Source organism: Heterocephalus glaber, unplaced genomic scaffold, assembly GCF_053883595.1.
Source record: "Heterocephalus glaber isolate CG9 unplaced genomic scaffold, H.glaber_assembly_v1.0 deba00001733, whole genome shotgun sequence".
Classification (NCBI taxonomy): Eukaryota; Metazoa; Chordata; class Mammalia; order Rodentia; family Bathyergidae; genus Heterocephalus; species Heterocephalus glaber.
The window spans coordinates 18,465,402-18,491,679 of NW_028258444.1; the positions used below are offsets into that span (position 1 = coordinate 18,465,402).

A 26,278-nucleotide genomic window follows, 5' to 3' on the forward strand; every position below is an offset into this window, starting at 1 on the left:
AGGTTTATTTTAGCTCACATTTCAGTATATGGTCAGCTGGCTCCAAGGCAGAACAGCATGGCAGCAGGGCCTGGCAGAGGAAAAGCTGCTCATGTAATGGCAGCCAGGAAGTAGAAAGAGAAGGAGTAGCCAGGGAGGGTAATATGCCCTTCCAAGTCACGCCCTCAGTTACTCAGTGACCCACCTCTTTTTTTTTTTTGACCCACTTCTTCTGACCAGACTCCACCTCCCAGCAACAAGTCAGCTAAATTGCCCCCATTATTCAGTCGCCTTCCAAAGCCCCAACTATGAGTACATGAGGTTTTGGGAGACATCTAGATATAAGTCCTAACATTCTGCCCCTGGACCCCAAAACTCATAAATCTCTATGCAAAATACATTTAGTCCATCTCTAAGATACTTCTAACATTGCTGAAAAGCCCAAGTCCAGGGCTGGGGATTTAGGTCAGTGGTTCCGGTGCCTGGGTGCCTGCCTCGCTAGTGCAAGGTCCTGACTTCTATCCCCAGTACCAAAAAATAAAAAAATAATAATAAATTTAAAAAATAATAGTAAATTAAAAATATAAAAGTCCCAGTCCAAAGTCTCTGAGACTCAAGGCAAACTCTTCACCAGGAGCCCCTGTAAAATTAAAAAAGAAAGCTAAACATTGCCAATGTACAATGACACAGGGTAAACATTCCCATTCTAAAAGGGAGAAATAGGGAATAGAAACCGCTGGGACAAAAGCAAGACTGAAATACAGCAGGGTGAATATTAAATCCTGTAGTTCTATGTCCAGAACCCCAGGTCAGTTGTGGTGGCAAGATGTGAAATTTAAAGGACCTGGCTGTCCTGCCACTATGACTTTGCCAGCTGCAGCTCACAAAGCCTCTGTTTTGGGATGGCTTTGCTCACTGCCTGTCCCCTTTCTCAGCAAATGGACAACATTCTTGGCCAACTTGCCAGGGTCTCTACTGCACTTTTTCTTTGGAACCGGGGATCAAACTCGGGACCTTGTGCTTGTGAGGCAGGCAGCAGAACCTCTACTGCACTTTTGACTTTACTCTCACAGCTTTACCATACATTGCTTCTCAAGGCACACTGCCTGGCCTCACATGCCTTCTGCTGAAATCTGAGTAGAAGCCTCCATGACCCCATAACTCTCGTATTCTGCATGCCTCCAAAACCAGCACTACACAGATGATGCCAAGCTCTGCTACCAGCTTAAGCAGTAGCTAGGCCCTCTTGAATCATAGCTGCAGTGGTCTGGAGCATCCAGTGCCTGGATGGATGAATACTGTGAAATGAATCATCTGCCAAACCCACTTCCTTCTGAAGTGTGGTGCCCCATGGCTCTCTTCTCAAATGAAAAATGTACAGCTTTACACCCTTGAACCCATGATAGGTGGGATCTTGCAGATTCCTCACATGCCCTCAAAGCATCTTTCCTGTTGTCTGGATATAAAGCACTTGACTTTTTAAAAAATCTTTCTATCACCCTTGCTGTCTAAGACACTGCTTTTCCAGATGCTTCCTTTCTGGCCAAGCTGAAAACTTTTCCAATGGGCTTTTTGCCTCTAACTTTTGGCATAAACTAGGTTAAAAGCTGCCAGCAGTACCCATGCCACACCCTCACTGGTGGGCTGCCTTGAAATTTCTTTTACCACACTAATTAGTTCACCATCCTTAATCTCAGTCTCCCACAAAGTCTCAGGACATGAGGAAATTTTCTACCAGAACATAACACACATGGTCTGTAGCCTACCTGAAACCCCCTGAGCCTGGTCTTTACAGTCTGCATTTCTGTCAGCATTCTGGTCTTCTGAGCTCTGACCAGTATCACACTTCTAGCTCAGTTTATGTCATTCTAGGGCTTTTCTAGCTGGCATCTTTTTTTTTTGTACTGGGGATCGAACTCAGGACCTTGAGCTTTTGAGGCAGGTGGCTAAACCACTGAGCTAAATCCCCAGCCCATCTAGCTGGCATCTTTAAACATTTCCAAACTCCTTCCACAAACCAGTTCCAAAGGCTTCTGAACCACATAGTTGGGAATATTCATAGCAGTGATTCCACTCCTAATACCAAAATCTGTCTTAGTCGCTTTTCCTATTACTGACACACAATACTTAATACCCACAAATTAAAGAAGGAGAGACGTATTTTGGCTCACATATCAGTCCAAGGTTGGGTGGCTTCAAGGCAGAACAGCATGACAGAGGGGACTGACAAAGGAAAAGCTGTTCACATCACAGTGGCCAGGGAGAAGTGAGAGGAGGGAGGAGCTGAGGACAATATATGCTGTTCCCGGACACATTTTCAGTGACCCAGTGATACTCCTCTTCTTACTACCAGACTCTGCCTCCTAAGAGCAAGTCAGCTACATCGCTCCCATGATTCAGTCACCCTTTCAAAAGCCCACCTCTGAGCACATGAGGCTCTTGGGGGACATCTAGATATAAACCATAACACCAGGGAATGAACCAGGCCCTGAGAACAAAGAGACCTTTTTATGCAAGGACCAAAACAAGAGAGAAATGCCTGACTTGGAATAGTGTGGAAGTAGGGGCAGTGGTGCAGTGGTTGTAGATAAATTTTAAATTTACTTTTTTACCTCTGAAAGTTCTAGAATTTGTTCTGTAAGATAAACTGACAAAATATAGATTGACAGAAAAATATAAATTTTTTTTTTTGGTCCCGGGAATCGAACTCAGGACCTTGTGCTTGCAAGGCAGGCGCTGGAACCACTGAGCTAAATCCCTGGCCCAAAAAATGTATTAATATACATAAGCACAGAAGCCGTACACAAAGTATGAGACTCAAAGAGGGGCAAGGTGGCTGAACCTTACATACAGTTAAAGGGCTGGGGCTTGAGATTCTGGGTAGAAGGGGGGTGACACAGGCTATGGAAGGCTAGGGGGAGGAGGTGCAGAGTGAGTAAGGGTTGTCTAGTTATCCATACACTCTCTCAGGGAAGCCACTCTCTCTGCCTGGGCCAGGTGTCAGGCCCCCAATCTCTTCTTCGAGTAAAAAGATGTTTCCTGGGCAGAAGGGGGCTATCAGAAAAGCTCCCACCTGTACTTCTGTTTACTTTACTAATGTGGGTAGATACAGATTTCTTTTTATAAAAAGACAGCTTTTCAGAACTATTTCTGCATCTACACACATGGGAGCACTCACCAATTTTCTATAGTGCAAATACATCCACAGTTGGTAGGCTGGTGGTGTAGCTCAGTGGTAGAGCACATATTTACCATACATGAGGCCCAGCATTTGATCCCCAGCACCACCACCACCCCACTACCACCAAAAAACAGAAAACAAAAAACAAAAACACCACTGCTGATTTCAAGGTACTGACCCTACTGACCGCCCCCCCCCTCTGCTTCTGGCTGCCATAAGGTGAGCGGCTTTGCTGCCCCCACCCTTCCACGGTGATGTGCTGCCTCACCTAAGGCCCACACCAGTGGAGCAGCCAACCATGAACCGGAACCTCCAAAACTCTGAGCCAAATATACCTTTACCTCTTTAAGTTGTTTTCTCAGATATGTTGTCATAGTGACAGAGGGCTGATTAACAGCCCCCCACTATCTCCACTAGTGGCAAGAAGTTATAATCATATAAAAGCCTCTGTAGTCTTCTACTTTGGGAGATAGATACATGAATAAATACAGTTATTAGATAAACCATTGCTAAAAACAGGAAAGATTTCCAGACTCCAGGATACTGTCTATTTACCAGAATAATAATGCAGATAATGAAGAATGTGAGTAATTCCTTTTAATTTTTCGCAAGAGAATTTTACCTGTGTAGTCTAAAGGGATGAGGAGGAGCACATCAAAGGAACAGTTATTAATTCAGGAAAGGGTAAAAAGAGATTACTAAGAAGGCCTGGCTGTAGCAACACAACACAGGGCACACACAGCCTACTCAACTGTTTCAGGTGGTCACCATAAAGACAGGATTCCAAAGCACTGTATTTTTAGGGAACACAAAGCACGTCAGAACAAGCTGGGCATGGTGGCCCACGGATGTAAGTCCAACACTCTGGAAGGCTGAGGCAAGAGGATCACATGTTTGAGCACAGCCTGGGCAACCTAATGAATTAATAAGAGCCTGTCTTAAATTTTGGGGGAAAAAAAAAGGGAAGGGCCAGGGATTTAGCTCAGTGGTTTTGCTGCCCGCCTGGCAAGCACAAGGTCCTGAGTTTGAGCCCTAGTACCGGAAAAAAAAAAAGGAGTGGGACTGGGGACATAGTTCAGTGTGAAGGCTCTGGGTTCAATTCCCAGTAATGGTCGGGAGGAGGGAAAGGAGATAAGAACAAGTCAAATGACATCTCATTGGAAAGAAATGTGAAATTTCAGAGATGAAATCTCATCTGTGGCAATCTCCCAGAATGCAGCTAGCACGGCACACACAAATTCCTCATGAAAGAAAGGGAAGTGGTCCAAAACACTACTCAGGTCAGGGAGGAAGAGAACTTTGAAAGAATTTATAAAACAGTTATAAAGGCTAGAAATATTTCTGGGATGAAAAAGCAGTAAGTGAAAGTTAAAGAGTCTAAGGATTATTTCTTCTATAAAAGAAAATAACAGGGCCAGGGATTTAGCTCAGTGGTTTCACCACCTGCTGCGCAAGTGCAAGGACCCAAGTTCGATCCCCGGTACCGGAAAAAAACAAAAGAAGAAAATAACATATCATCTAGAAAATAATCTCCTGCTATTCTGTATTTACATGGGGTAAAAAGAACAAATGAACTGCCTTTAAAAATGCTTATCCTGCCGGGCATGGTGGTGTAAGCCTGTAATCCCAGCACTGGGGAGGCTGAGGCAGGAGGATCACCCGGAGTTCAAGGCCAGCCTGGGCTACATAGTGAGTTCAGGGCCAGCTGGAATTACAAAGGGAGACCCTGCCTCAAAAAAAAACAACAACAAAAAACCTTATCATAAGGGCTAGAGATGTATCTTTGTGGTGGATCACTTGCCTACCATGCACTAGGCCTGGGGTTTAAACCCCAGCACTGCAGAAGAAGAAAACGTGTCTTATTTATACCTAATATTTATTTATTCATTTTTTTTTTTGGTACCAGGGATCGAACTCAGGACCTTGCACTTGTGAGGCAGGTGCTGTGCCACTGAGCTAAACCCCCGGCCCTGATTTATTTATTTTTGAAACGGGATCTTGCTCTATAGCCAAGTTTGCTCTTGAACTCACCATCCTCCTATTTCAGTCTCCCAAGTGCTGAGATTACAGGCGAGTGCCACTTATAAGTGGTCACATCCCCGGCCCTAAAAAGTATATATTTCAAAGAAGTTTGTTGAATTTAACTGCATAGTCCTAACTTTAGAGATCTTTTTCCTTTGTGGAGGTGGGGGGGTGAGGTGGTGTTTAAAACAGGATGTAGCTATGTAGACCAGACTCAGCCTTGAACATGGGCTCCTTCTGCCTTAGACTCCCAAATAGCTGGAATTACAGACCATCTTTATCTTTTTTCTTTTTTCTTTTCTTTCCATCTTTTTCTTCTTACATTAGTAGTAACTTTGTCTTAAGAGGACAAACTCAATGAATATCTTTTCTGGGACATGATTTCCCTGTGAACTGGGAGTAGCCAGTAACAGGCTAAGCTAGGACCTAGAAGTGAACTTAGGTAATGTTATGGATTGGATGTAAAATGTCCCCCAAAACGCTCCTGTGTTGAAGGCTTGGTCCCCAGTGCAGCAATGTGCAAAGGTGGCTCAGGAGGGCCCCAAATTCATGAGTGGACTGACCCACGATGAGTCTGTACCTCAAGGGCTATCTGGAAAGGGGCCTAGCAGGAGGAAGTGGGCTACTGGCAGTGTGGCTTTGATGGGTGTATCTTGTTCCTGCCTGGCCCCTCCCTCTCTGCCTGGGTTCCCCCACCCCCAACCCCCACCCCCTGCTTCAGGCCACCATGACATTACCAGCTCTACTCTTCCATGCCCTCTGTCATGATGATCTGCTTCACTACAAGTCCAGAAACAGCAGAGTCCAAGTGAGCCTGGACTGAAACCTCTGAAACAGTGAGCCAAAATAAATCTTTCTTCTAAAAGTTATCTCAGATATTTTGTGATGGGAAACTGATTAACACAGCATTTATTCTGAGTTCTTCCACTTAGGGCTTGAGGTATATTATTTCAAGACTCAGGACCTTATTTCCCACAAGCCAATAAATACTACCTTTCTTAGCTAGCTATGGTGGTGCACACCTGTAATCCCAGCACTGGGGAGGCTGAGGCAGGAGGATGGCAAGTTCAGATCTAGCCTGGGTTACAAAGTGAAATCCTGTCTCAAATAAACAATTTTTAAAATTGCTATATGAGCACAAAAATATACCTACACTATTACTTATTTTTGGTTAGTTTTTTGTGTTTTTTTTTGTACCGGGGATCAAACTCGTTACCTTGCGCTTGCAAGGCAGGCACGGGGACCACTGAGCTAAATCCTGGCCCTATATAAACAAGTTTTGAGGCTAAACATTACTGAGAAGAGGCAGAAACAACTGAGATTTTCCAGAACTCACCAAAAACCAGCTGAGTTACAAACAGGAAGACAAGATGTAGTCCACTGCGCTGCCATGTTGAGCTTTATAACTTTGGATGGGGATTTCTCCTCTCAGGCTCCAGGTTCCACATGCGCCATATGTGAGGACTGGACAGGATCTTCTCCAAGGCCTCTTCCAGCCCTGACGTTCTGTGATGCTGGCACTCATGGTTTCTGCAGTCCATGTGAACTGTACAAAAGCCAAGGTGAAAACATGTTATTCAGGCAAGGCCTCATGAGAATAACCACTGCATTTCAGAAATACTTCCATACGGGGCTTTTGCTGAAGTTTTACAATGATTTACAAAACTCCCTTCTTTAGGGAAAGAAGGGTTGTACACCTACCCTGCCTCAGGCAAACTTCAACTTATTTATTTATTTATTTTTAGTACCAGGGATTGAACTCGGGTCCTTGCGCTTGCGCAGCAGGCGGCGAAACCACTGAGCTAAATCCCCGGCAAACTTCAACTTCAAATAGCTATCCCATAGAATGTCCGTTTAGCACATTAGTAAAGAGACAGGTGCTGGGCAGGGTGGCATGTGCCTGTAGCCCTAGCTATTTGGGAGGCTGAGGTAAGAGGACCATTTAAGCCCAAGAGTTTGAAGCCAGGTTGGGAAAGGACTACTAAGAACTCTCAAAATACTAAGAAACAAACAAACAACAAACAAAAAACACAACAACAACAACAACTTGTTTATATAAAGGTTAAAATTTTAATTGTTCACTCAAGAGTTTTTCCTCCAAAAATTCCAGCAGGGGGCAGCAAATTTAAATACTGTGTGGATCCCAATGCTTAAAATGATTTTAAAATTCAAGAAAGAAATATTATCTCTAACAGTGTCCACCACCACCTCCAGCAGAAACAGCTACTAATACTTTTCAGTGCTTCACTATGTGCCAAGCACTGCATAGGTGCTGTACATTGCTTATGTCATTTAATCCTCACAATAATGTGTCACTAGTGAGGTATGTTATCGCATTATATAAGAGAAGAGAGTTATTAAGAAACTTTCCCAGGGCCGGGGATTTGGCTCAGTGATGCCACCACTTGCCTCGAAAGTGCAAGGTCCCAAGTTCAATCCCTGGTACCAAAAAAAAAAAAGAAAACGAAACTTTCCCAAGAACCTATAGTATAAACCAAATAAAAGCTTAAATCCAAACTGAGGTCATCAGAACTACTAAGTCTTAAACACCTTGTGCTACCTCAGTGTTGTCCACTTGAGTACAAGGAGTAGGGAATGAGAAAACAAAAGACATTTTCTTATTGAATCATATGAAAAAGAATCTAAAAGTACACATTTTGTTGTTACCAGTGCTAGGATTGAACCCAGGGCCTTGGGCATGCTAAGCAAGTGCTCTACCACTGAGGTACACCTCAGCCCTGGTTATTATTTTCTAAATTGCCAAGATGAACTGTTGTCAAGGTCACCAGTGCCCTCCATGTGGCTAAATCCAACAGTCAACTTTGAATCTGCATCTCTTTTTTTGTTTGTTTTTTTGTTAAATTCTTTTATTGGTACATTGTAGGTATCCAACACAATTACATTTCTCATTGGGAATTGTACCTTTACATCATGCATCTTGGTTGAATCTGCATTTCACTTGATCGCTCAGCAGCAGTTGACCCTGCTCATCATGAATCCTCCTTGTGTCTACTCCCCCACCGGGTCCTTCTCTGTGTCTGGCACTGGTTCTGTCACCGCTCCTGGAGCTCAGCCCTTGTCTTCGTCTCCTCTAGCTCTGTGCTCATTACTCGCTCCTTTGCTGACCTCGTCCCGTGTCCTGAGGCCTCTAGGATGCTACTGAAATGTGTATCTCTAGCCCAGATCCCTCTCCCCGGAAAGCCAGACTCTCATATCCAGCTGTGAACCACACATTGCCGCCTCCAGGGACTTAACATGATCAGAAGCAGCCTTGACACCATCGCCTCCTCTATACCAACCTGTTCGGACCTTTTGCATCTGTCAATGGCAAATCTTTCTCTTACCTGGTAAAAAGTGTATAGACCAACCCTTCACTTCTTTTTTTTTTTTTTTTTCGTACCAGGGATCGAACTCGGGTCCTTGCACTTGGGAGGCAGGCAATGGATCCACTGAGCTAAATCCCCAGCCCCCCTTCACTTCTTTTTTTAAGATGCCCTTTAGGGCTGGGGATTTAGCTCAGTGGTTCCACTGCCTGCCTCGCAAGCACAAGGTCCCGAGTCCGGGTACCAAAAAAAAACCAAACCCAAACAAACATGCCCTTTAGACTCACAGGAGAATCTTAAGGAAATAATTTGGCTTTTATCTTCACTATGAGTCCAATTCCAACCACTTTTTCCACCTATTCTGCTACTACCCTGGATTGAGTCTTCATCATCTCTCTAATGGGTTACTGCCGTGAATGGCACCCGTGCCTTCCTATAACCTATTCTCAGTACACTAACAAGTGAGCTTTTTAAAAAGTTAATCAGTCAGTTAATATCACTTCTCTTTCTGAATCCCACACTGGCTCCCAAAGTGGGAGTAAAAGCCACAGGACTCGCCGTGACTTAAAAGGAGATATAAAATCTGGTTTCCAGCTAGGTGTGGTAGTGCATGCCTGTAATCCCTGAACTCTAGGAAGCTGAAGCAGGACTGCAAATTTGAACCCAACCTGGGCAAATTAGCAATTTATGGAGATCCCAGCAGAGATGTAACTCAATGTAAAGGCCCTAGGTCCAGTCCCCAGTACCAGAAAAAAAAAAAATCTGGCTTCCTCCTCTCCAACTTCATTTTAGCCTGTGTATGTATGTGTCTGGCTGGGGAATGAACCCACGGCATGCTAGGTAAGTCTCTATCCCTGTTCATTAAGCCTCACTATTCATCTTCCTTTCAGGAGCACTAGAGTTTCCCTCTCGTCTGGGGGTGGGGCCTTGCTTCCATTGCTGGCTGCTCTGGGACTACTCTTCTTTCAGGTTAACCCCTCTTAACCTCTCATGACCTTCAAGCATTTGTTCAAATCTCACACATGAAAACTAACCCTGCCTGCAACCCCCTCCCTGAACACTCTCATTCAGCTTTACATTTTTCTATAATTTTCTCATTTTGTTTTGTTTTGAAACAGGGACTTGCCGTTTAGTTTAGGCTGGCCTTGTAGCCATGTAGCCCAGGCTGATTTTGAACTATTGGTGATCTCCTGCCCACATGCCTCCCATTATAGGCATGTGCAGCCAAGCCTGGCTCTATATTTTTCTGTAGTACTCTTAATTTTCTAACAAATAATCTAATGTACTTATGTGTTGAATTCATTGTATCAAAGGAAGGAATTATGAATTCTTTTTTTTTTTGGTACTGGGGATCGAACTCGGGTCCTTGCGCTTCCTCAGCAGGCGGCGAAACCACTGAGCTAAATCCCTGGCCATTTTTTTTGGTTTTTTTGTGGCAGGGTCTCCCTTTGTAGTTCAGGCTGGCCCCAAACTTGAAGCAATCCTCCTTCCTCAGCCTCCCAAGTGCTGGCATTACAGGCATGCACCATCACCCCTGGCTCCTCAACGGAAGGAATTATAACAAATTTATAAAGACCTTAATTGGCTTTGTGATTCTAGAATTAGACATGCACCTCACTCCCCAACCATACTGGGGATTGAACCTAGGGCCTTCACACTGAGCTACATTCCTAATCCTCTTTATACTTTTTTGAGACAGAGTCTCACTAAATCACCCCAGATTGTGCTCAAATTTGTGACCCTCCTGCCTCAACCTCCCAGATGCTGGGATTACAGGTGTGTGCCAATACACACAGAATAAGTGCTCTGATGGGCTGAGCAGAGGAAGTTAGTTTTACAGGGGTAAAAAAAAAAAGGTTGAAGAAAGCAGAAACAAACAACAAAAAGCAGGCTGGTCATTTCAGTTACTTTCCTTGTAAGCCAAAGACAGGAAGACAGAACAATAGAAAAATAAGTGATTGGTTAACATCATTTTTGGGGGTAAGGATTAAAGCAGAGGGAACTTCATTATTATGCCAAGTGAAAGTGGCTTGTTTCAGAAGTTTGCTTTTTTATGTCCTTTGATTTCTCAGAAGGTCAGATAATATCTTGATTTTATTTTTGGTAAGGTGGAACTTTACTATGAGCAACTCTATTTTGAGTTTTAGGCTGGTTTATTGGGATATAGTATAAGGAGCTAAGTCCTAATTAATAGGCTCTAGGAAATTTTATTTTATTTTAAAATTTTATTTATTTATTTATTTATTTTAGAGTGTGATTGGCTTCTAACATCAAGTTCTTTTTTTTGTATTAAATTCTTTATTGGTCCATTGTAGGTATACAACACAATTACGTTTCTCACTGGGAATTGTACCTTTACATCATGCATCTTGGTTCTTATTTTTTCCCCATTCCCAGCCCTCCCTTCACGCCCTCCACCCTTCCCTATTTACAAAGACTTTATTTCCATTTTTTCCATTTCTCATCATTTTTCCTTTCCCTTCTTTCCTTTCCCCTGCCCCTCCCACTACCCCTACCCCTTTGGACCTTTTCTTCCTATTTTGCATTATCGATTATTCATTCTAATCATTGGTACATTTTAGGTATACAATATAATGACATTCATCATTGGAAATTTGCACCTTTACATAGTCTCTCTTGGTTCTTATTTTTCACCCTTGCCCAGCCCTCCCTTCAACCCCTCCAGTCCTCCCTATTTACAAAGATTTTGTCCCTAGTTTTCCATTTTCTCATATTAATCCCATTCCCTTGTATCCTTTCCCCTAGCCCTCTCACTTCCTTCCCCTTTGCCCCTTTTCTTCCTATTTCACATTACCTATTATACATTTTAGTCCTTATTTATACTTTCAGTTTCTCACACCAGAGAAACTATTCGGTATTTATACATGTGTGTCCTATTTATTTCACTTAAGAATATTGCCTCAATGTGCACCCACTTAGCTATAAATGTCTCTAATTTCTCACTTTTTATGGCTGAGTAGTACTCCATTTTATTAAAAAAACACATTTTCTTTATCCAGTCTCCAGTTGATGGGCATTTGGGCTGTTTCCAAGTTTTAGCTATCACAAACTGTGCTGCTATGAACATGGGCGCACATATATCACTGTGGTATGATTCTTTTAATTCTTTGGGGAAGATCCCCAGCAGTGGAATAGCGGAGTCAAATGGGACTTCCAATCCTAGTTCTTTGAGGTATCTCCATACTGATTTCCACAGTGGTTGAACCAGTCTACACTCCCACCAGCAGTGGAGCAGGGTTCCTCTTTCCCCACAGCCCCGCCAGCATTTGTTATTGGTTGATTTCATGATAGCAGCCATTCTTTCTGGAATGAAGTGGAATCTCAGTGTTGTTTTCATTTGCATCTCTCGAATGACCAGTGATGTTGAACATTTTTTCATGTATTTATTTGCTATTTCTACTTCTTTGTGTGAGAAATGACTGTTCATTTCAGATGCCCATTTTAGGACTGGGTCTTTAAATCTGGGAGGTCTGATCTTTTTCAGTTCTTTATAGATTTGAGATAGTAGACCTTTGTCTGAGGAAGAACAGGTGAAGATTTTTTTCCCACATTGTGGGTTGTCTCTTCACACTGCTGGTGGTTTCTCTTGCTGTGCAGAAGCCTTTTAATAAGAAGAGATCCCACTTGTTGATTGTTTGTGCTAGTTCACGGGCAACTGAGGTTTTGTTTATAAAATCTTTTCCTACACCAATGTCTTCAAGGGTTCTACCTAACCTCTGTTCCAACTGGTTCAGAGTTTCTATTTTAATATTTAGATCTTTAATCCATTTTGATTTTAGTTTAGTGCATGGTGAGAGATATAGGTCTAGTTTTAATCTTTGGCAAGTTGAAGCCCAATTTTTCCAGCACCATTTATTAAAGAGGCTATCTTTCCTCCAGCGAGGGTGTTTGGCTCCTTTATCGAAGATGAGATGGTTGAGTGTGTCTAGTGTTGTGTCTGCATCTTCTAATCTGTTCCACTGGTCCTCAAGTCTGTTTCTTTGCCAGTACCATGCTGTTTTTATCACAGTAGCTTTGTAGTAGAGTTGCAGGCTGGGGATTGTGATACCCCCTGCCATGTCTCTGTTACCTAGAATTGCTTTTGCTATTCTGGGTCTCTTCTTGTTCCAAATGAATTTTTGGATTGTTTTCTCAAGGTCCATGAAGTATGCTGCTGGGATCTCAATTGGAATTGCATTAAATCTATAGAGCAGTTTTGGAAGTATGGCCATTTTCACTGTATTAATCCTTGGGAATTTTTATTTAAAATTTGTTTTTTGTGCCACCCCACAGTCTCCTAGAATATAGTCTCTTTGAGGAAGATCTGTCAGTTTTGCTCGCATATGTATTTCCCAAGCACCTAGATACTGTGCTACATATACATGCAGAATAAATTAAAAAGCTGGAAAACTCTATTATAAAGACTCAAATATTTAATAGATTACTGCCAATCATGGTGGCACATGCCTGTAATCCCAGTACTCAGGAGGCCGAGGCAGGAGGATCACTGTGTGTTCAAGGCCAGCCTGAGGTATACGGTGAGTTCAAGACTGAGACTCTGCCTCAAAAACACCAAACCAAACCAAACAACAAAAAATTAAGATTACAATGCTAGTTATTCCAAATTTCAAAATATCCTGCCACACAATATGTGATGAATAAGCATTTGGTAAATGAAATAGACATCAAATTTGAAAAGGAAACTCAAGCCTATCTACATTTGCAGAGGCCAGTTGTTTGAGTTGGTGTCTGGAGTTCTGCCTGTCCTGTATCCAAAATCCATTTCTGCTTTCACTTTGCCTTTCCTAATTCCAGGGAAAGTCCTGTAACTTCTATACTGTACAACAACAGCTTTTGTTCTCTCGATATTTCCATAAACTCTGTCTCAGAGATGGCTAAGGAATTTAAGAGCTAAGAAACAGGATGAAGTGCACAGAAACAAAAAGTTAATTGGGTTGGTCCCTTCTCCTTCTGAACCCCACATTGGCTCTCAAAGCCCACAGGACTTGCAGGGACTTAAAGGGAGCTATAAAGTCTGGCTTGAAATAAAGAATGGTTTTGAAAAATGAACCTTTGCACATCAGGTCAGAAAAGTACATTTAGTATGAGGCAGGACAAGGCAGTGCTGAAGGGCAGTCACAGCTGGGATCTAACTTCAGCCCCAATTCCCACTGCCGGACCTTCACCTGGCTTAATTCCCCTGAGCCCTGATTTCCCCATCCATAAAATGGCAAATAAGGCTTGTGGTGTGGATGAAATGTAACACAGTGTGAAAAGCCAACTATTCTGCTCGGTAAGTAGTTGAAAAATGAGAGCCACCAGCCCAGTGATGCACATCTGGACCCTAGCTACTCAGTACTCAGAAAATCACTTGAAAAGAAAAACAAGAAGAAAAAAAAAAAGAAAATCACTTGAGCCCGGGTTTGAGACCAGCCTGGACACCTTAGGAGCCCATGTCAAGAAAAAAAGCTCATGGTTTCTCTTATATGAGAAACTATATATACAATCAAAATAGAAGATAGAGAAATAGGAAGAAGGGAGATCAAATAATTCCAAATTATCTATTCCATTGTTTCAACAATATTTCAACATTTCGATATCTATGATCTTTGTTTCATTTATACTACCAGTTTCTCGTAGATCACTGAAAAGAAAGATTTTAGGGCCGGGGATTTAGCTCCGTGGTTCTGCTGCCTGCTTCGCAAGCGCAAGGTCCCAAGTTCAATCCCCAGTACCCCCCCAAAAAAAAAACAGAAAAGAAAGTTTTTGTGCTATTGTTTCTTTTTTGCGAGAGTCTTTTTTTTTTTTTTTTTTTGTCTGACTTGTTCTCTCAGTTAACATTTTGGCCATCCTTTTAAGATTATGGTACACAGTGTATTGTTATTGTCTAATTATTTTGTTATGAAATTTATTTCTTAAAGAAAGTAAGAGTGCTGGGGCAACCCACTTTCTGGGCCCCCTTCTGTCTCTCTTAGAAGCTGTCTTTCTCTCAATAAATTCTTTCTACTCTTGGACCGGGATTTAGCTCAGTGGTTTGATCCCTGGTACAGAAAAAAAAAAACCACATAAAATACTTCCTACTCTTAAAAAAAAGTTGCCTTTTTAAAATATTTTATTAATATCTACTTGGATTACGTTAAAAGAAAAAAATGGCAGCTATTATCGTGAACTGAAAAATCGATTTCACCTATTTGAAGGAAAGAGGAGCTAGGAAGACACGTAAAGAAAGATAACCGAGGCCCGGGGACTTAGCTCAGTGGTTTCGCCGCCTGCTGCGCAAGCGCAAAGACCCGAGTTCGATCTCCGCTACCAAAAAAAAGAAAGACAACCGAAAAATGAGCACGCGGATGGAAAGCTACTGGGTGATCATTGAGCTCTGAAACGGGAAGCAGTCTTCGCCGCCGTAGCGGCCACGCACTCAAGACCCCGAGTCCGCAGCCGACCGGACTCGACCTCGCGGGCGCGGCGCCTCCTACAGCTCCGGCCGGGCTCGGGGAACCCGCGCTGCCGGCCGACTTTCCCCGCGCAGCCCCGGCCCCTTCACTTGGCGTGACTTCTCTAGGGCTTTGCCCACCTGGTGCGGCCGCACCCTCTCTAGACAGCTCAGCGGCCGGATCTCTCTTCCCTCCCAAAGCCCTCCAGGCCCTTCTCACCCCGCCCCGCCCCCCCGGCCTGGACTGTCTCCTCCCCTTCACCCTCAGGCTCCAACGTCGATTTTGGTTTGAACTTTTAAACCCACCAATCACCGCCGCTCGCCTTCTCTGTGGGCGGGGCTCTAGCCGGGGCGGGGTCGCGTGCCCGCCCCCCCAACACGTGGCGGGGGGCGGGGTGTATATATAGGCCCCGGCTGGTGGGCAGTGCACTTTGCTTCTCCCCCAGGACTCCTTGGCAGTCTGTCAGTGGGAGATCCTCCTCTCCCTTGTCTCGCCTTGTCCGTCGCCGCTGATTCCTACAAGTCCCCATCATGGTGAGTGGAGGGGTGTCGCCGGGCCATGGGACGGGTTAGAGAGTGCCTTGGCAGGGGCGCCGAGACCCGTGGAGCACATGGGGCCGGCGACGGCTCCCGACGTTCCCCCAGCTCCCGCCTTACTGGGTTCTACTGGCTCAGGGCAGCCAGGCTGGGAAAGGCGAGTTCGCCAGACTCATCTCGCTTGGGGCTCGAAAACGCCACCCGGGCCCAGTCCTTGGAAGGGAAAAGCCTCTCGCCGAGAGGGGACCCCACCCCCAGGCTGGCCTCCGCTCTGGGAAGAGGGGGGGAGCCTTCACCTTGACCCACAAGACTTAGAGAAACTGAAGTCTCCCCACACTTCCCCAAATGCTCTCACCTTCCCTCTCCCTTAGACGCCAGCCCTGGAGGACCGGGTGCGCTGGGCGCGACTGTGCGCTCACTTCCTGGCAGCCCTCCACGCCCTGTGACTCCCTGCTGAGTCACCTGTGGCCAGCTCTAAGCGCAGCGGGTTGCACCAATCCACCTGAGGAGTAGGCGAGCTCCTCTTCAGAAGGAAGTAACTTGTCACTTTGCCTAATCCGGCATTTCTGGTGTTAATTTACTGCGATGTTTACAGCTTGAAGCTTTCTACTTAAACCAGGTTTCAGAATCAAATCCATGAAAGGATATTTTCTTGCAAAATCAGAGAAAACTAGTACTAACAACATGTTCTTAGTTCAGTTTTCAAGAAACAAAAAATTGGAGCCGGGCATGGCAGTGCCCTTATCCCAGCACTGGAGAAGCTGAGGCAGGAGGATGGCTGCAAGTTTGAGGCCAGCCTGGGCTACATAAATGAGCTCAAAGACAGGCTTAATTATGTAGGGAGACCCTGCCTCAAAAAGGGGGGGGGGGAGGAAGGCAGGGGTGCCAGTGTGTAATTCATTGATAGAGCACTTGCCTAAGATGCACAAGGCCCTGAATTTGATACCCAGCACTGCGGGGGAGGGGGGATGACTTGAGCATTTTGTATCTTCCCAGAGGTATTGGGAACAAAGACAATACCTATTGAAAGTCTATCTGTGGGCCGGGGATTTAGCTCAGTGGTTTCGCCGCCTGCCCTGCAAGCACAAGGACTCAAGTTTGATCCCCGGTACCCCCCCCCCCCCCAAAAAGAAAGTCTGTCTAAAAGAACTCATTTTAAACAAGTATCCTGTGAATTGTGTTTCAAAATAGTATCTTTTGGGGCCGGAGATTTAGCTCAGTGGTTTTGCTGCCTCCTGCACAAGAGCAAGGACCCAAGTTCGATCCCCCCTACCAAAAAAAAAAAGTATCTTTTTGTTAAAGGAATACAGTGAACAGCTGAGGGAGCAATTTTTAGAGGCTGACTACAGTTATCAAAAGCATGTGTGACTGTAGCAAATTGGTTTGACTCACCAAGCAGGACACAAAAGATCTGGTGAAAGAGATTCAGAAGCAGGGCTGTTTAAAGAGCAGGACAGCAGAGGCGCACCTGTTTACAGAGAAACACAAGTTCTGTGGGTGGTTCTTAATGAAGCAGTGGCTGTGTATTCAATTAAAATGAGACTAAGACTCACCTGTGCCATGTGGCCCTAGAGAGAGGGCAGGGCAAAGGGCCACGGACTTTGTATGGTGAGCTTTAAGATAGCAGACTGCTGGGTGCAGGGTCTCCAAGCTCTGTTGCCCAGGCTGGACTTGAACTTGTAATCTTCAGTCTCAGCCTCCCAGAGTGCTGAAATTACAAACATGCACCACCATGCCTAGCTAACAAAGATTTTTTTTTAAAGTTAAGACTTTAAAACCAGGTGTGATGGTGCATGCCTGTAATCCCAACACTCAGGACACTGAGGCAGGAGGCTGTGAGTGCTAGGCTAAAAACCAAAGAAACAACAGATTGGTTTGGCTTTTGGGGGTGTTTTGAGACAGGGTTTTACTATATATATAGGCTTGTATTAAACTGGTGATCTTCTAGCCTCAGAATTCCTGGCATGCACCACCACGCCCACTAAGATTTCTATTAAGGAAGTGGTTGGTTAGAATGAGTGACTCTTCTCAGATAATAGTACTGTATTTACTCGGCCTACCCTGGGCCCATCATGAACAGATAGATGGTTCTTTCTGGTTTCTGTGGCTGTAGATAGTTTTCAAAGTTCATATAAACCTGATGCAACTGTAAAGAGTAAAGTGCTCTCTAGAACAAACAGCTTCTGTTCTCCCACAGCCCTTGAACTGGGTGAGGAGTCACAGGTAGTACTGAGCTTGCTCATGTGGTCAGGAACCTTGATTGTTTTATGGGAAGCATATATGGGAAGGTGGTGATCATAAGTCAAAGGTGGTGAGCAATGTGGGGTTTTTATTATCTTGGATTATGAAACTAGGACATTCAAGAATAGCTGGTGTTCAATTGTCTTTCTTTCTTTCTTTCAGTTGGGGCTCTCACTACTTGCTATATTGTCCAGGCTGGGTTTAGACTTGTGGTCATCTTACTCTTCAAGCAGTGCCACAAAACCCTATCTTGGCTTGCTGCCACGTGCCTGTAAATTCCAGGCGGAGGCAGGAGGAGCACCACGAGTTCAAGACCCTGACTTAACCACAAAAAAAGTGAAGGAAAAATGTTCTTCCTAGAAATTAGATTCTTTAAAGAAAAAAATTCTTTCACCTGGTGAAAAGGCTGCTCTGACCACACATTAAAGTACAGCTAACTGCTCTTATCTAGCACTTTCCCCTTGAGTCATGGCTAGAGTTGCTGGTTTAAGCTGGTTTTCAGGGGGAGAGGAAGAAGCTCTTGTCTTGCTAAGAATGGCACTGAAGCAAGGTACCAAAATGGATTCAGGAATTACACAATCACGGAGTGAATCAGCCCTGGAAGGGGCAATTTTATATTAGTTTAAGGAATCTCAACAGGCACATTTCCCAGGAGCTGGGGTGAATGGAAATTGTGTTGCTAATAGAACAGCCTGAGTGCCAGGGATTTAGCTCAGAGCTTCTGGTACCCACCAAAGCGCAAGGTCCCATGTTAGATCCCCGGTACCAAAAAAAAGAACAACCTGTGCCATTCTAATGTAGAAACCTGAACTTGATCTGGGCTACAAAGCAAGGGTCCAGCTGTGCATGGTAGTTCATCAGCATTTCTGGTTATTGAAAGTGCGTTTTTGTGAATTAGTTCTTTAATGAAGATCTCCCTCCACACTATACTGAGGGTCCAACCCAGGAGGCACTCTGCCAACGAAATACATCCTCAGCCTTTTTATTTTTTGAGAAAGGCTCACTAAATTTCCTAGGCTGGCTTTGAACTTGTGATCCTCCTGCCTCAGCCTCAAAAGTAGCTGGGATTATGGGCATGTGCCAACTGTGCCCAGCTCCAACAAAGAGTTTTGCCTATGAAAAGTCCCTGGGCAAGAGTGGCCTCCGGAAGGTGATTATCTGTCTTTGAAGGATAATTACTCATCTAGGTGTGACATTTCCACCTTTCTCATCCGATGTGTCATTCTGACATTTTTCTTTCTTCCTCCCACAGCGTGAGTGCATCTCCATCCACGTTGGCCAGGCTGGTGTCCAGATTGGCAACGCCTGCTGGGAGCTCTACTGCCTGGAGCATGGCATCCAGCCCGATGGCCAGATGCCAAGTGACAAGACCATTGGGGGAGGAGATGACTCCTTCAACACCTTCTTCAGCGAGACTGGTGCTGGCAAACACGTGCCCAGGGCAGTGTTTGTAGACCTGGAACCCACAGTCATCGGTGAGTGGACCTCGGACACCCATGGGATGTGGGGCCTGGGGTGTTGGGACATGAGGTCCGGCTTGAGGGCTCTGTTGATGGTCCAGGCTTGAAGTGCAGGTTTGTAGTAATGGGCAGTGGGTTTCTTTTCCTCTTCCAGATGAAGTGCGCACTGGTACCTACCGCCAGCTCTTCCACCCTGAGCAGCTCATCACAGGCAAGGAAGATGCTGCCAATAACTATGCCCGTGGACACTACACCATTGGCAAGGAGATCATTGACCTCGTCTTGGACCGAATTCGGAAACTGGTAAGTACAGCACTTTATAAACATTATATTCCTGCTGAATTCTTTTTTTTTGGTACTGGGGATTGAACTCCAGACCTTGTGCTTTCGAACCACTGACCTAAATCCCCAGCCCTACTTTAAACATTTTAAAGTGGGATTAGAGTTTTCTCTTGCAGTTTTTTGTTTTGTTTTGTTTTTGTTTTTTTGAGACAGGGTCTCGCTGTAGTTGAGACTGGCCTTAAACTCACTGTGTGGCCTACACAGTGATCCTCCTGCCTCAGCCTCCTGAGTGCTGGGATTACAGGCGTGTGCCACCATGGCTGGCCAAATATGAGAATCATTCCTTCCTTTTAATTGGGCTGCTGTCTACATTAAATGGCCTTCTAAACCAAATGGTCCTGGGTTATGGAACAACTGTCAGCAAGAATACATACCCTTGGGCTGGGGATTTAGCTCAGTGGTCACGGTGCCTGCCACGCAAGCACAAGGTCCCAAGTTCGATCCCCGGTACCAAAAAAAAAAAGTACATACCCTTGCCATTTCTGTGTGTTTTACACAGCAGATTTGGGCAGTTGTGCTCATCCTTCAGTGAGGGCAATTTACCTGGTGTCAAGATGGGAACCAAGAACCCTTAATAGTTTCACTGACAAGCTGAGAATGGTGGCATATGCTTTTAATCCCAGCACTTGGGAGGCTGAAGCAGGAGAATCACCACAAGTTTGAGGCCAGCTTGGGCTACATAGTGAGTTCAAGGCCAGTCTGAACCACACAGTGAGACCCTGTCTCAAAGTTTCACTGACATTTAAGACCAGTAAGCCTCCTTGCTTCCAGCTGAGACGCCACCCCGTTGGAGGTCATTTTAGTTACACTGAGTAGCTACTCCTATGTGTAACTAATTGACCAATGTCATTAATAAAGCCCAGGGCTGGGCTGAGCCCAGTGGGAACACTTGCAGCATGCGAAAGGCCTAGCCTACATTCAGTCCTCAACAACGCCCCCCCCCCCCAAAAAAGTTCAAACCACAAGAAGGCAGGGTAACTATCTACAACAGATAAAACCCCTTGGCGGATGGGGGAGCCCTTGCCAGGGATTTAGCTCAGTGGCACCACCCCTGCCTTGAAAGCACAAGGTCCTGAGTTTGATTCCCGCTACCAAGACAACAGCTGAAAGCACAGACCCCTGACAAAGCCAAAAGTGGGAAAGGAGTCAGGAGCTTCTTTAGGGTGCAAGCAAGTAGCAGCCATTGAAACTTTGAAGTTTTAAGGTAGAGTCACAGCAAAACAGTGCCCGGGCTTTTATCCAGGGTAGTGAGCCAGCTCTGGCAGTCTCAGGCAGCTTCATTCTCCTCAGGATGGTTGGTACAAGTGGTGTTTGGATCACTCTGATTAAGAGCTTGTCAATCTGATGACCTGCTCACTCACACATGTGGGCAGCTTCTAAGTAATCAAAGATCAAGTGTGAAGGCCTGGGTAGAGCAGAGCAGTGGGTCAGGAAAATCACACACTTAAGTCCAGCCACAACTCGCCTGTTTTGAAAAGAATGGCCTTGCATCTTTTTTTTTTTTTTTTTTTAATACCAGAGGTCAAACTCAAGACCTTGCATTTTCGAGGCAGGCGGCAGGTCCACTGAGCTAAATGCCTGGCCTGAATGTTCATTTTAAAAATAGCCTGTTTAGTAGCCACCCCTCCTCCAGGAGTTAATGTGGAAAGTTTTTCGAATCACATAGCACTCAAAAGCTCTTATAACTGCTTTCTTAGCAAATACTATTTGGAAGTTTGAGTTTTTTTGCTTTTGTTTTTGTTTTGTTTTTTGGTACCAGGAATTGAACTCATGGGTCCTTGTGCTTGCGAGGAAGGCAGCGGAACCACTGAGCTAAATCCCTGGCCCCTATTTAGAAGTTTTTAAATCTGTCTAATCATAGATTTATTAGAAGTCTGTTGCAGCTTTCACCAGATGTCTCAACACTAAAATGAACTCCTCTTTTGCAGGCTGACCAGTGCACAGGTCTACAGGGCTTCTTGGTTTTCCACAGCTTTGGTGGGGGAACTGGCTCTGGGTTCACCTCCCTGCTGATGGAACGTCTCTCTGTTGACTACGGCAAGAAGTCCAAGCTGGAGTTCTCCATTTACCCAGCCCCCCAGGTTTCCACAGCTGTAGTTGAGCCCTACAACTCCATCCTCACCACCCACACCACCCTGGAGCACTCTGATTGTGCCTTCATGGTAGACAACGAGGCCATCTATGACATCTGTCGTAGAAACCTCGATATTGAGCGCCCAACCTACACTAACCTGAATAGGTTGATAGGTCAAATTGTGTCTTCCATCACTGCTTCCCTCAGATTTGATGGAGCCCTAAATGTAGATCTGACAGAATTCCAGACCAACCTGGTGCCCTATCCCCGCATCCACTTCCCTCTGGCCACATATGCCCCTGTCATCTCTGCTGAGAAAGCCTACCATGAACAGCTTTCTGTAGCAGAGATCACCAATGCCTGCTTTGAGCCAGCCAACCAGATGGTGAAATGTGACCCTCGCCATGGTAAATACATGGCTTGCTGCCTGTTGTACCGAGGTGATGTGGTTCCCAAAGATGTCAATGCTGCCATTGCCACCATCAAGACCAAGCGCAGCATCCAGTTTGTGGACTGGTGTCCCACTGGCTTCAAGGTTGGCATTAATTACCAGCCTCCCACTGTGGTTCCTGGTGGAGACCTGGCCAAGGTGCAGCGGGCCGTGTGCATGCTGAGCAACACCACAGCCATTGCTGAGGCCTGGGCTCGCCTGGACCACAAGTTTGATCTGATGTATGCCAAGCGTGCCTTTGTTCACTGGTATGTGGGTGAGGGGATGGAGGAAGGGGAGTTTTCTGAGGCCCGGGAGGACATGGCTGCCCTAGAGAAGGATTATGAGGAGGTTGGAGCAGATAGTGCTGAGGGAGAGGATGAAGGTGAAGAGTATTAATCTGTCTGCTGCAATTTTACACTCCATTGTCTCATCTTACACATTTTTTTTGTGTGTTCTATGGAATGAAGCCCTAAACTGTCAATAAAAATGTTTGCATTCTCAATGTCAATCTGGCTTCTGAATCATGGTAGATACTTGACCCACAAAGACCAATTAAGATGGTACATGAGCCACCTAATTTTTCTTTTACTAGGGATTAAACCCAGGGCCTTTGCACTTAACTACATCCCCAAACTTTAAAAAAAATTTTGGTTGGGCATGGTGGCATATGCCTGTATTCCCAGCACAAGAGGGTCACAAGTTCGAGGCCAGTCTAGACTACATAATATGACCCTGTCTTGAAGAAGGTTTAAATTTTGAGACAAGGTCCTGCTAAGTCACTATTGGAAACAACCCAGGAGGCACTGTCCTGTACCCTAAACCTTTTGGTTTTTTGGTACTGGGGATCAGGCTCAGGACCTTGCACTTGAGCTGGCAGAGTGCCACTGAGCTAAATCCCCTGCCCCCCTCATTTTTTTTCAGACAGGGTTTCGCCCTGTGGCTCAGGCTGTAGCTCAGACCTCAAACGGCTATCCTGCCTCAGCCTCCCTAGTGCTGGGATTACAGGCATGCACCACCGTACCTGCCAGTCCTCTTCCCCCCTGCCCCCGCCAAGATGTACTTAACCTTACTCAGCTGATAATAGAGCAAATAGGTGAATAATCAATCATGCTATAATGTTCGATGAACTGAAAACAAAGTTGGTCCGAGGAAGGCAGAGGAACTTTTTTTTTTTAAATAAGCTCTGGCAAGTTTTATTAATGAAAAATTTTGCATGGTTTATTTTTTGCCAGTCTGTTCTGGCATGCTTCTAATGATATCAGAATCGGGATCAGTGATCACCCGTGTGCATACTCTAGTATTTTCCACATGCTGTGCCCAGTTCGATATTGCCACTGTAGTGATGGACACCAGTTACCTCCATAAATCCCTTTATGTCTGCAAGGTAATCCTTCAATCCTGAAAGCCACTGGATACTTCTGTCCCAATTTCTCAATTTCAGTCATTACACAGTTACACAAGGGGCACCCTTGGCACCCAGACAGTCCCTCATCGATGGTACTAAGACTGGTTTGGCTTTGATGGAAATGTTGATAAAGTTGGTATCAACCAGGATACAAGGTGGGCCCAGCTGTGTGTTATATCGGAAGGAGAGGCAGAATGTTGAGGTCTCCTCTTCAGAGTACTGGGATCTTTCTTTTTAGATTTTAATCTATCCTTTTCTTTTTCTTTTTTTGGTTTTGTTTTGTTTGCTTGTTTTGGTTTGGTTTTTGAGACAGGGTCTCCCTTTGTAGTTTAGGCTGGCTCTGAACTCACTATGTAGCCCAGGCTGGCTTGGAACTATCCCCTGCCTCAGCCTCCGAGTGCTGGGATTATAGGTGGGCATCACTATAGCCACCTAATGATTACTCAGCATTTCCAGTGTACGATCCTCTGCTCCCTGGTTTGTTCATTTAGAACTGAATTGATAGTGGTGACAAAATTATTTAGTGGCTCAGGTACATTGAGTCAGTACTTGAACTAAAATATAGATGAGAATGACCTGTTGACATTAAAGTACAGATTCTAATTCTCTAGGTCCAGGCTGCGCTTCAAACGTTTTATTAGTTATGTGAGAAGGGCTTGTAAATGTTGCTTATTCCACACTTACAGAAAGCCAAATACTGCACTAAAGGAGTTACTATCTAGAGAAAGCAGAGCTGGCTGACAGAAGAACAATAGTCACAGCTTGATATGGTATTGGTGCTTGACCCGATATATGTTATGGAGCATTTAGTGTAAGGAAAATGGAATGTGTGTGTAGGAGAGACGGGAGAGCGGAGAGTTCCCTAATTTGAACCTACAGCTAAGCACCTGTTGGAAGCAGTGTGATTCTAGAGGCCAGAGGGGTGACACGTGGGTGTGGCTGGCCAGAGAGCTTGGTGAGAGCTATCTGTGTGCAGTGGTGAGGTCTGGAAGTGAGTGAGCGGTGGCAAAGGACAGTGAGCGAGGGATGGAGCTGATGCCCAGCTGCTTCCTGGGTGAGAATGCCTAACACTGCAGGGGCACGGGCGGGAGTGGAGAGGCATTCACCCTGGCTCCACGACTTACCATATTCCCGTTACCTGGTTACCTTCTCTCCCACTGGTGTTTTTTGCACTTACCATCCAAAGGGGCTGTAGCTCAGCACACCCTGGGTTCAATCACCAGTGTCACCAAAAACATTTTTTTAATTGTTCCACAAAAAAATTGTTCCTACGAGCATAAGTGGCAAACTTTTACAGCCTGGGATCAACTGTGTGCTCAGAACATTTTTCATAGGATTCCTGTGACAACATCTGGCTTTCGGCGAAACCACTGAGCTAAATCCCCAGCCCCAACATCTGGCTTTTATGCTCCCTGCTAACCCCCATCCCTAAACACAAATTAACCAACCTCTTGCTATTTGCCAGGTGGGCGGGGCTGTTCTTGAGCTGGGGGTAGAGTGAGGGCTGGGATGAAACCTTGGAGAGGTGGCCAGCCCACCAGAGGGGCTCCTGGAGTCCCCACCCACCCCAGGTCTGTTAGCCACAGTGCAAGCATTGTCCCAAGTATGAGAAGGAGCAGGCAAGTCCTGCAGCTGCAGCTGAGTGTGACAGCCCACCATATCTGAAAGGGTGTGTGTGTGTGTGTGTGTGTGTGTGTGTGTGTGTGTGTGTGTGCTTTCTTGAGACAGGGTATCCCTGTGTAGTTCAGGCTGGCCTTCTCACACTGGCAACTATCCTCCAGCCTCAGCCTCCCCAGTGATGGGGCTACAGGCATGCACCAGCACTCGAGGCTGAGGGCCATTTCTCTAAGCCAATGTTTCCCGAGTAGGGTGCCCTGAAAATGGGACTGAGGGTGCCCACATGTGATCCTCTCAGAATGACTCAGACAACCTGAAGCCCCTGGCTAGGAGCAGCCCCCTCCGACTTCTTCAGTAAGCCTTGCTGATGAGAATTATTTTATAAATGTGCCAAGATGTGGAAAGAGTTGGAAAGCTTTCAGCAGCCACAATGGTATGGGGTGAGAAAAGGTGAGAGAAACATTTAGCTGAGAAAAATATATTCCAGTAGAGTAAAGCCTGGGGAATTGGAAGAGCAAAGTGCCAGTGGTTGGGAAAGGATCTGTCCTTGTAAAGATATTTCCCCTCCTGTGTGGGCTGGAGAGTGAATAGAAGTTAGCCTGCAGCAAGAACAAATATACCCCAAGGTCTAGGTCATCACTTTGTGGTTGACAATCATCTGATCTGCCCTTGAGCACAAATGGAAAATCTGGACTCTAACTGAGACTGATAGAGGTATATGCACACAGCCTGAGAAGGTACTGGCTTGGGCCAGGAGTTTAGCTCAGTGGTTCCGCAGCCTGCCTCACAAGTGCAAGGTCCTGAGTTCCATCCCTGGTACCAAAAAAAAAACAAACCAAGAAGGTAGTGGGACTTGGGGCTGCCTGTGGGCCGAGATTCTGGCTGCTCAACAGAGGGCTTCCTCCCTGTCCTGCCCAGCATGGTTGCTGCTGGCCATGGAAGGGATCTGGGCTTAGGCAGGGCTGTTTTGAGCTGGTGTGGGAGGTGGAGCACAGAGCCCGCCTGCCTGTGGTTCCAAGTGTCTGGGAAGCAGGTGGCAAATGCCTGTGCACCAGCGGGGATCTGTCAGGCCAGGAGGCCAGCAAGTGGGTTAGAAACTTTAAAAAGAACCTAAACATCCAGATTGGAGCAAGCACTAACTTCTCTGGAAGGTTGTGTGGCAGCCCTGAGTGGGGCTGTTGGAGGAAGGGATGCATTCATGGCCCTGTGAGGGACGTTGTTATGCCCTTGC

General features: G+C 45.4%; 2 protein-coding genes across 14 annotated transcripts in view; one reads left to right on the top strand and one right to left on the bottom strand.

Moving 5' to 3' along the window:
• LOC147821516 (uncharacterized) overlaps window positions 1-18,970 on the bottom strand; it is a 59,413-nt gene extending 40,443 nt beyond the window's left edge. For 5 of the 13 annotated variants that reach the window (XR_015446922.1, XR_015446928.1, XR_015446923.1 and 2 more), the window contains exons 1-2: window positions 15,831-18,970; window positions 6,519-6,728 (exon numbers count right to left, since the gene is read on the bottom strand). The gene's annotated coding sequence lies outside the window, so the exon portion shown is untranslated. The remainder of the gene's footprint in view (window positions 1-6,518; window positions 6,729-15,830) is intronic. The other 8 variants (XR_015446915.1, XR_015446914.1, XR_015446913.1 and 5 more) reach the window with 8 other exon arrangements.
• Window positions 15,283-22,533, top strand: LOC101707673 (tubulin alpha-1C chain). The gene is made up of 4 exons (XM_087200028.1): window positions 15,283-15,472; window positions 18,969-19,191; window positions 19,331-19,479; window positions 21,447-22,533. The coding sequence occupies exons 1-4, from the start codon at window positions 15,470-15,472 to the stop codon at window positions 22,419-22,421; spliced, it is 1,350 nt and encodes a 449-aa protein (XP_087056154.1). The 5' UTR covers window positions 15,283-15,469; the 3' UTR covers window positions 22,422-22,533.
• The last annotated feature ends 3,745 nt before the right edge of the window (window positions 22,534-26,278 follow it).